Source organism: Sprattus sprattus (genome assembly GCF_963457725.1).
Source record: "Sprattus sprattus genome assembly, chromosome: 8".
NCBI classification, from domain to species: domain Eukaryota; kingdom Metazoa; phylum Chordata; class Actinopteri; order Clupeiformes; family Clupeidae; genus Sprattus; species Sprattus sprattus.
In genome coordinates this window covers 13,416,388-13,427,475 of record NC_137927.1, presented here as the reverse complement: position 1 = coordinate 13,427,475, position 11,088 = coordinate 13,416,388, and the positions used below count along the sequence as shown (strand labels likewise).

The 11,088-nt window shown below is 43.9% G+C and overlaps 1 protein-coding gene across 1 annotated transcript in view; it reads left to right on the top strand.

Moving 5' to 3' along the window:
- Nucleotides 1-53: 53 nt before the first annotated feature.
- The window catches only part of fhod1 (formin homology 2 domain containing 1), a 39,566-nt gene continuing 28,531 nt past the window's right edge, over nucleotides 54-11,088 (top strand). Inside the window, exons 1-3 of the mRNA XM_080843142.1 lie at nucleotides 54-330; nucleotides 1,348-1,454; nucleotides 4,383-4,447. Coding sequence (XP_080699268.1) covers nucleotides 166-330; nucleotides 1,348-1,454; nucleotides 4,383-4,447 — 337 coding nt within the window. The 5' untranslated portion in view covers nucleotides 54-165. The remainder of the gene's footprint in view (nucleotides 331-1,347; nucleotides 1,455-4,382; nucleotides 4,448-11,088) is intronic.

Here is an 11,088-nt window from a genome sequence, read left to right as displayed (position 1 = left end):
CTCTCGCCGCTCGCGGCAGTTTCATTTGACTCTGGACAGACAGGGTCGGTTGTGTCAACTAGTTGTCACTCTTGTTTTTTTATGGATGTGTAGCCTACCTTGGGATTGATTTGGAGCAAAATCTTAAGACTTTCAAACTCTTAGCCTATTTGGGCACATAACGCCATGGCTACGATAACATGTCGAGTGCAGTACCTGGAGGATACGGACCCATTCGTTTGCACAAACTTTCCTGAGCCACGAAGACCTCCGCCATACAACTTCTATGAAAATAGCCCTCTTAGCGAACAAATTGCCGGAGTTCACAAGCTGTTGGAGGCACCATTGAAGGTAAGCCTGATTTCGCTGCTTTTGTTTTTCATGTCATCTTAAACCTAAGAGCTGTCTGCAAGGTGCCACATTTTTAAATCATACCCGGTAGTCGATAACATCATTCAGTGTCGACTTTGCCATCAACAGTTTGTATCAGGTCAACGTTGTACAATTTAGTCTCCTAAACACATTGCCTTGTGACTTATCACATCCCTGTCATTTGTGGTTTGATTTCCCTTGTCTGCATTGGATCAGTTGTAGTGCGAATTTTAAGTCAAAGTAAGTTATCGAAGTTTAACATGTTCTGTTTCTATTCATATTCATATTCATATTCATATTCATATTCAGCGTACTCTCACGCTGTCCTAGTACTCTCTATTTCGCTATTTACGAATCAGTAGCTGGGGAACCACGCATAGTTAGTTACCTATGCAAAACTCCGTACCTATCAAAACACCCAGGAGCCTTACGCGTTGTTTACAGTTTGGGAATCCAGTCTTTCTGGAGCAGGACGGGACAGGAGCAGACAAATTAAATTAAAGCATACTAAATGTAAATTCATAAAACGTGGGAATGCCTCTGCATTGGTGCACGGAATGCACAATTTGTTGATGGATGCCCCACAGTGATGTACACCAGGAATGCTAATCGCAGGGTAGAACTCTATGTAGCTCAAGGCTAAATTGAGTGAATACTCAAGGAAAGGGTGGGATCTGTAAACAAAAGATAAGCACTCGGAATGGGCTCCTCAATCACCTTCTTATTATGTGGGCATGTCCGACGTGGTTGTGTTGCTCATTGGATATGGACCTGTACTTTGTCTCTCGACTTTAGTTTGAAGGGAGTTAGGAATGAATGTGTTTATGCTCTTATTTTAACACGTGGCCCATTCAGTTCATCTTACTCAGGTGTTAATGCTGTTGTCCTGCCCTGTTTATTGTCTGTTAGACCAGACATTTAGGGGATTTTAGTTGTCCATTGTTTTTATCTCTGCGATGTCTGTAAAATTGCATGTGTCTGTTCCTTATCTGGTAGTTGGAGGAATGTGCCTTGCAGGTGGCTCCCAATGGAAACTACCTGGACCTGGAATTATCTCTGACAGAACAGAGGGACGACCTAGAGCATCTTTTCGAGGACCTGGAGTAAGAGTTTTTTTCCCCTCCCTTCTCTCATGGCATACATATCGGAGATATGAATGAACAGCGGATATATATATATATATATATATACAGCCGCGGAAAAAATTAAGAGACCACTTCAAAATTATCAGTTTCTCTGGTTTTACTATTTATTGGTATGTGTTAAAGTAAAATGTACATTTTAATTTTATTCTATAACCTACTGGCAACATTCCTACCAAATTTCAAATAAAAATATCGTCATTTAGATCATTTATTTGCAGAAAAATGACAATTGGTCAAAATAGCAAAAAAGATGCAGTGTCTTCAGATCTCGAATAATGCAAAGAAAACAAGCTCATATTCATTTTTAAACTACACAATACTAATGCTTTAACTTAGGAAGAGTTCAGAAATCAATATTTGGTGGAATAACCTTGATTTAAAATCACAACTTTCATGTGTCTTGGCATGCTCTCCACCAGTCTTTCACATTGCCGTTGGGTGACTTTATGCTACTCCTGGCGCAAGAATTCAAGCAGCTCGGCTTCTTTTCATGGCTTGTGACCATCCATCTTCCTCTTGATCACATTTCAGAGTTTTTTTTATGGGATTCAGGTCTCGAAATTGGGCTGGCCATGACAGGGTCCTGATCTGGTGATACTCCATCCACACCTTTACTGGCCTGGCTGTGTGGCATGGAGCATTGCCCTGCTGGAAAAAAACACTTCTCAGAGTTGGGGAACATTGTCAGAGCAAAAGGAAGCAAGTTTTTCTTCGGGGACAACGTTGTACTTTGCCTGGCTGAGGTTTGTAAAAGACCATAAGGATTGAACCAAAGCGGACTGGAGGGTCTCCTAGTTCGTCTTCTCTGATGAGTCCAATTTTCAGCTTTGCCCAACACATGGTCGTCTGATGGTTAGACGGAGACCTGGAAAGGCCTACAAGCCACAGAGTCTTGCACCTACTGTGAAAACTTAGATTGTCTTTAGATTGTTTATATAAAGTATAGAAAAGCCAGACTGAGTGTCCTGAACAAAGTAGTGTTGCCTGATGAGGCTTCCTTAGTTTCTTCGGTGTTGTCATAATCAGGTGAGTCAGTTGGCACGTCTCCGCGAAAAGGCCTCCCCCTCACCATTCTTTCAGTTCAGTGTGAGTGACAGAGACATGACACTGATATCACAACACTGCCTAAACTCCCATACTGCTCCCTTCAAAGTGCACTAATGTAGAACACTGTTGAGGTAAAACTCAATGTTCTCATTTAGTTCTGGGTAGGGAGCAACAGCCATTATCCCAAACAGAAACAGTCTGGAGTAAATAGAGGCAAGTTTAAAATTAACCTTGGATTATGGAATTCCCCTATCGGAGGAAGGCATTGGTTTCCTTTGGAGGTCCTACTCAGCTGGCCATTATCAGGAAAGAAACGGGTAGCTGTTAAAGGGCTCCTGTTGCGGTGCTGTTGAAACACACTGCCTGTTTATCATGGCGACATCTTTAACAGTTCATTGGACAAGAGGAGAAGCCCTGCTGACTGACTGGGCATCGGTTCATAGCGCTTGTCCAGCTGCAGTTATGAGCGGTGTCCATTACACTGAATCATTTAGAGGCCCTTGCTTCGCAACAGGAAGCCGCTTCACCAAACAGACATCACATCACTTCTCCCACTCACCAGCCTGCCCTTAGCAAGCCTGCCAGCAACTACTGAATCACACACCATCATCTGACAATTACGACACATAGCTGAAGCAATCTTTTTTTTACACCCCTGGAAGTGTATGTGTGTAAAATCAGGTTTGAACACACTCAAAAGTCACAGTATTGAACAATCATGTACTTCTATGTTACATGTTGAATGAGTGGGTGGATGCTGTCCTTGAGATCAATGGGGGATTGTGTAAATGTGTACTCTCGCAGGTCAGCAGGCTTTTATCAGACATGAATTACAATGAAATAATTTATGATTGAGGAATGCTTTGGCCTGATTTGAATCTTGATGTAAACGTCTTTGGGCCACTGTGAGTTCCCTGTGGTGACAAAGAGGCGTCCTGTTCTACTCTTGGGAACATTCAAATACCCTTCTCAAAGAGGACTTATCGTGTATTTATCACTCTTATAAACCATACAAATCACAGTCTACAGTCATGCTGCTGAGAAAGTGTAAAAGATGCAACCCAGCGGTCAAGCTGCAAAAGTAAACACGCAGACAGGAAAAAAAGAGATCTCAATGTTGTAGATGAACTTTTTGTTTTGGTGGGGTATATTCCACAAAAGGAAGAAAGATCCCAGCGTTCAAGCAAGCTTAAATTTGTTTTCTTTGGATCGATGTCGTTCTCGAAAATGTAACATGTTACCCAAGAGGACCCCTATTTATAACGCTTTCCTCCATGACCACAGTGATCACTGGGAAGAAAACACATATTTGAATAGTAGCCCTGTAGTATGAGGATTATTTCTGAGAGTATGGTCACAGCTGGAAGCTAGAGACCCTGACTGAAGAGAGTTCTGCAAGCAGGAAACACGTCACTTGATGTCAGACAGGGAAAATGGAGCAGAAGTGCTGATTGCACATCATCCATGCATGTATGTAGGAGTAACTCACTCCTCACTCTCTAAATACATACATACATACATACATACATACATACATACATACATGGACAAGAAGTGGTCCGGTTTCAGACCCTTTGCAGTCATAGTGCATAGTTTCCATACCACCACTGTCAAACTCCACCGTAACTTTCCGTAGTATAATCTCCATGAGTCTTGTCTAGCCCTCCACATAAGCTCTTCTTGGCCTCCCTGCCTTTTTTTGGCAATGAATATGTATGCCATTATGAGCCTCCAGTCTCACTACCACACTGTGAAGACGTTGTCTCTCGATGTGGGAACATAATACATTTAATTCAGTTTTTGCTGAGGTCCTCTCTTGTCACTCTCTTTTTTTCACAGGAAAGGAAAAAAGCCCATCTTGATTCTGCGCACTCAGCTGTCTGTGAGAGTCCACTCCATCCTTGGTAAGAGCAGCCTTTTCCCCCCTAAAACCATCTTCAAGGTACAGAATGGGTTTTATTTCATAAATGGTAATCTCCCATTTTTCTTGATTCATTGCATTGAGCATTAAAGGCGAAGTCCACGACTTGAGCCCAAGACACTTTTAGGCAAAATCAGCTAATTGCTCCATAGTCCTCTTGCTGTCCATTTCTGCTGTGCGCTCCAAAAAACTCAAGTGTTTATGCAAATGGGAAGCTAAGGTAATGGCACGGACTGAGCCATAAACAACTTTAGCCACATTGTTTTAGAAGCTCGGAAGGGAGGGGGTGCAATTTGAGTGGCTGTTGAGCTCAAACAACAACAGAATTTTGCCAGATTGACGGACTGCATCTTTTAAAGTCGCAGGATGTAACCCTCCAGTCTTCCTCTCTCTCTCTCTCTTTGCATCCAAGTTCTGTGTCTTTCCACTCAAGTCACACGTTTTGCCAAATGCTTTGTGGATAGAGGAAAGTGGCTCACTTTTCCAGAAAGGCTTAAATGATCCTTTATTCCTTCTGGATTTTCCTTCATTTTCTACCTCTTATTCAGAGCTATCCCCCCGATTACATCATTAATTCTATTTGTGGCAACATTGAACCTAAATGGTCTTTGTTTTATATGGGGATAGATGGATTTCTATCAAAGACGTTATACATGCGTGTAAATAACATTGATATAGTTTTGGTGGTGAAAACAGGGGCCCTAGTGGTGTGTTTGATTGACTTAACTCTGAACTTACTGCACGTGAAACTTGGGAAAGGAAGGGCAGGAAATGCATGATCTTATAAGCACGGACCACGTTGGTGACATTAAGATTGCTTACACAAGCTGACCGATAAACTGGACTGATAACCAGACCTGCAGGGCATTGTTTTTTCTTCGCTCTCGTGAAGCTTGTAAGTGTCTTTTTCTCCAGGGCGAAACAAGTCTAGGCATGACGTGCACCAGTGCTCTGGCGTACTATACTAAATGAGGAGACTTGGAGCTTTTGAGTTTATGGGCAAAACTATAATAAGCCCACAAAATGTTACTGATTATACTAAGCATTGCGTAACTCCGACCCCCCCACCCCCACCTCATGATTGAGTTCTTCATGGAGTTAGCCCAGATTGTGGTTCTGGGCCCAAATAAGGCCCGCAGCATCTCTCAAATGCCTGCAGGGCTGTAATCCTTTCCCGTTTTGGATATCAATAGTTGCCGTCTGTCATTTGTAACGTTCAATTTTGTTTGTTTTTGAATTGCAAATATGATGAGCAGGTAGACAAAGGACACGCACAAGCTCAGGACAGCCCTGTCCCCGTCCTTTACAAACACTAACACTGCTTCAGGTCATGATGATATAGTTGTGAACATGGTGAAGCTGACGCCAGCAATTGAAAGGATTGAAAGGCATCTTGAATAAATAGGTTTTTCTCTGAATTTAGACTCTCTTTGTTTTGTTGGGCGTTGATGGGAAGAGCCTGTATCGTGTTCGGTACTGTGGCTCTCCATTCTTGTCTACTGATCTGTAGCTAATGTCTGAGGCAGCAGGTGTTGGAAGATGTGAGATACTGATTGGCTGAGGCAACAGCAGGTGTACGAAGATGGGAGATACTGATTGGCTGGCATTCTAAGAAAGTCGTGTCAGGTAGGGAAATGGAATGATGGCACAACTGGATATTCCGGTCCCCTCCCTCATTGTCTTTTTTTAGTTCTCAGACATATTCTGGCCCAGTGACATTGTTTTCCTTTGGCTTAATGGTATCTTGTCAAGCTTTCCAGAAAGCAGCCTGTCCTGCATTTCCCCCTCGTAGTTGTTTGACTCGCTTCCTCATTCAGTCGGTGATCAGGCATATATTTTTATAGTGAAGGCTCTCATAGAGCATATAAGAATGATTCCTACACTTTACATAAACTGACCTTCATGACTCTCCATGTAGTGATGTGATATTTTTAGTTAGCCCTGGAAAGTGTTGTGCATGAACATGATACAAGCCACTCATCATGTCATAATAACCACTAATTACCTCTCTGTGTTTTATGTGGAACCTTCCAGAAATGAGTCACATATCTGCGTTTCCTATGCTGGCTTCTCTTGAAGTGTTTTCCTCCTGAGTTATGAAGCAAAGTGAAGTGAAGTGAGGTGTTTTCCAGTCACGCCCCTCTATTGTAGGCACCGCAGCAGAACAAGCTGCTCTCTGTCTTCTGGTCCTGCCTCTGCCTCCATCAGAAAACATAATTTCTTCGCTTTTGACCCCCATTTGTTTGTTGCTGAGAGATTTACTCTCTAAGCGTCCGAAAACAGTGGTTCCTTACTTAGTGCCTTGCATCCTTCCTGCAAAACACTGTGAATACACTGATAGACTCATGACCTCAGTGCAAGGAAATACTCATTTTAAACACTTGTGCCAGTTGGCTGGGCCTCAAAGAGGAATGGAGACTGCACCATTTGCTGAGTTTAGGGAGATTAAAGCATAGACTGCCGTTGATGATTGACATTCATTAGGCAACTTTGTAGCCTGGTGCAGGTGATATCACTTTGACTGCTGTATGGAGATTGCAGTTGTTTTTTGTAGTAGGCTACTGCTGATATGAACTGGTCTACAATCCTTTGATCCCATCATACAGCCATGCAGCCTCACAGAACAATGCTGTTGGTCAATAGGTATCTATTACTGCTACTACACAGATGAGGTTGGTCATAAAGGAAATTTTACAATTGAGGCCCTCATTGCTGTGTTTCACTGTGGCGTGTTTACTGACTCATAGTTAGTTTCTCTTGAGGAGTCTGCAAAATGGAGCTGAACAGACTGCTGTCTGATCTTCGGCACCAAACCCTTAGGCCCCTTCACCTGCATGTAGGATGTTGTCAGTTTTCCTGTGAACTTAGTCATTGTCAGGATGTTTTTCCACTTCTCTCTCTCTCTCTCTCTTTCTGACATCTAAAGATTGGAGTGTTTGCAGGATGCTGTCACTGGATGTGTGTTTCCAACCTGAGTTCCCAGCATGAGCAGTGAGATGGACTGTCTCTCTCTTTCCCCTCTCTCTTCTTCATCTCATCTCTCTTTGTTACTGTCCTCCTCTGCCCTAAGAGGCCATCCTGTTTTGACACAGGTTAGGAAACCTTAGGGGGAAAGGTTTTTAAGAATAGCCGTCAATTTCAGTGAGCCTATACAAAGTGATTCAGAGTAGAATCAGAGTTGATTCGCAGTCTGTTCAGACATGAGCCTGTTTCTCCTTTTTTCCTTGGTATTTTCCCCCTTTTTGTGGTGTAGAACCGTTTTGGATCTGGCAGTGAGCTGGCCACGGTGCCAGTTGTCAGTAAGCTGTTTGGACTTGTTCCCTTCCACTCGCAAGCACTAGCTGCCACATCATCTGTGTGCCTTCCAGTGAAAATTCACAGCTGTGAAACACTGAAAATTGTTTTAATGTCCTAATGACACTGTTATAGCAGAGAGTGTACAAACTGCTTTCAAGTACAGTCTAGGCTGTGTCTGTTATAATTGTGTGTGTGTTGGGGGGAGGGGGGGATGGGGTGTTGTGGGTATCAGCAGGTATTGTTATCAGCTCTTTTATGTTCTGTAGACCTGGGTGTTTCCTGGTGTATGAAGGAATGGTGTTCTGTAGCTCTCCTATCAAACTAAATTTTCATAGTAGACAGGCTTGTGGTTATGAAAATGACTTTTTCTATACTGTGAATGGCTCATACATTAATAATTATTTGATGTAGATAGCATTATATCAACCAAGTGCTCTTGATGTGCAGTCTCATAGGCTCACAGCCCAACTATGTAGCTCTGTGTAAATATTTGTTTCAAACATGCCTGTAGAAACTCCCATTAAAATGATGCATTGTCATGTATACACACCAATAGGAAATGCTTATCCCTATATCTGGGTCATCTGATCTGGGCAAGACAAAGCTGAATTTCCCTTCCCTCTCATTTCATGTTCATACTAGCATATTAGCTTAGCTGTGCTAGAAAACGGGTCATAAGTCAGCCAGTCATCCCCTGCTCCATATAAACACAGCCTTCCAGGTTTAAAGTAAACGGTGTCTCTGTGATTATTAACATAGCACACTGGCCTTGTTTTTCTCACCTACAGCTGTACCAGCCGTTCCAAAGTACAGCCAACATGCATACTTTTCACTCCAGTGCTATCCTCATCCATAAACTTCCATAAGCCTGGGAGCAACTGTCATTCTCTCTGTCTGTCTGCTTTCTCTCTCCTCTTCCAGTGTGGACCTAGCAGTCCTGGCACTGGTATCAGTTGTGTGCTTCCTGGCTGACTAAAACCCACTGTATTGCACTGAATTCTAATGCTGCTGTATATTTTTGAGCTCATTGCTTTAGCGGTGTGTTCTCTTGGGCAGTCTGTGCTAAAGGCAGCCAGGTTGAAAAGCCTCTGCTGGGCCCTGTGAGTCTGCCTACTCTGGGCCATACCGCAACGCTCTGTCCTGAGGGCGGCCGTTGGCAGCCACCGGTCCTTAGGGACAAGGGTGGTTAGCAGAGCCCCAGCTTCCTATTGGCGGATATTTATAATTTGTACTTCCCGTTGAGGAGCTCGGAGAGGGGTACATGCAGTGCTGTATGCAAACACAAGTGTTTTGGTGTTCTCTCTGTGGTGATTTTCATGTGCATCATCCTCTGAGTAAACTTCTCCTCATACTCTCCCCTGGGAATGGAAGAGGATCTCTGGAGACCCATTGCAGGTTGCATTCGGCTCTGCTGCCCTCTCTGTTCAGTGACTCATTCATTCATTATATATCCCTTGCCTCATATGGGCACTGAATAACCCCCTGTCCAGCCAGGGCAGCTTGGCCTTTAAAACATCTTTCCATGATGCCAGCTCAATGTCCCAAGCATCTATTTCCCTCTTGTATTCCCCCAAGGTTGCCCATGCTTTGGCATGTTGTTGTTGGCTTTCAGAATTAATCCTGCCCCTCTCACCCCTCTCAGAGGACTTAACTCGTATGTCTCTGGTGCTGGCCTCCGCATGTAACTCTATGTCTGGACCTGGACATGAGTTCCACAGCCACTTGGCAAAACCTATCTAAAGACACTTTGTCAGGGCTGAAGCATTTGGCATCTCCGTGCTGTCCCTGCTCTGCTGGTCTTTGATGGCACCTGCCACCACCCCTGCCCCTGCTGATGTGTCAGCTGCTGCGGTCACCCTCGGTGAACAGCCGTAAAACAAAACGCATAAACAAACGGCCACAGGAGGTTCCGCTCTTCACAACGTGAGTCATCCACCATGGATGTCCCTCTGCCCGCCAGGCCCACAGCGTTAAAGCGGCCACACAGGCGCGGCACGCAGCTCTTTTGGCTTGGATGACTCAGCACTGGGCAGCTATCATCAGGTGCAACACTGATGCAAAGTAGTGTTTACAGTGTTTTTAACCTGATTAAAACCTTGTCGAACTAAAACATTGCTTGCTCTTGTGATATGGAATAATCCTTATTCATTTGCCCATGAACAAATTGTTAATTAAAGAACAGTAGAAATAAGCAAATTGAGCATTTACAATTTAGGACATTTCTTCATAAATTGAGTACAACACTAGAGAATGTTTGTGTCTCCTTAAAAGTATCGCTATGATGTACGTTTAAGTTTGAGCACAAGATCTGATCTGCATCTTTTCACAGTGAGACCACACCGGGAGGTTGCCTGTGGGATTGTTGCCAAAAGCCTTGACACACTGCATTAACCTCTTGGCTTATTGACAGTCAGGTGAGACCTGCGTGCTGTGTGCTTTTCCCCCCACTCGCTCTCTCTCTCTCTCTCTCTCCTGTGGGGAGGAGGGTTGCCAGACTCCCTGCTCTGAAAGTTTAGTTATCAAGCTGGTCTGGAATAATAACCCAGGCCCAACTTCTTATCGCAAATTAAAGCGCTGGCTCTGTTGACAGCATACCTCTCCACTGTAGTGCTCTTTGGCTCAGAGGCCAAGAGGTGTAGGAACTCAAAAACAGATCTTTTCCTCACCACCCCGTTGCCCATTGTTGCCCATGTTCCAACTACACAAAAAAAAAGTCATATGCCATGAATAAATGTGTGTGTGTGTGTGTGTGTGTGTGTGTGTGTGTGTGTGTATGTAATGCTGTATGCAATATATGTGTGCTTGTGTGTGATAAAGACACACCTGGCTTGGGTTTGAAACCTTTTGAGAAGCGAGACGTGCAGGAGTATTACATGCTACTTTGGATCTGAGCGTGTGGGATTTTAAGTCCCAGAGGCCGGCCGCTGATGCCAATCTGCATGGTCTCCACCAAACGCAGGAGTTAAGTGCTGCCAGATGCCCAGCAGCGGGCACACACATCGCCCACGGGCACAATCTCTGGCCGGTTGGTTTCACATATCTCTTGTATCAGCTGTGGATTTTCATAAAAGCACCTTTGAGCAGTGGAACCATCTTGGTTAAATCTCGTGTCTGTTGACGATGATGCTTTTTTTTGGCCTGATTTAGAGGAAAGAAAAGACTTATTGTTCACATTTTAATATCCACTGCATTTGCTCCTTCACAGCTGATGAGCTTTGATCTGTGCTGCCTAGATTTTGGGCTCTGTGACTTCAGACGGTACAGTGGCACACTGTTGTGAAGACCAACTCATCTAATGCTGGAAGTAATTTAGAATGCTTGTGCCTT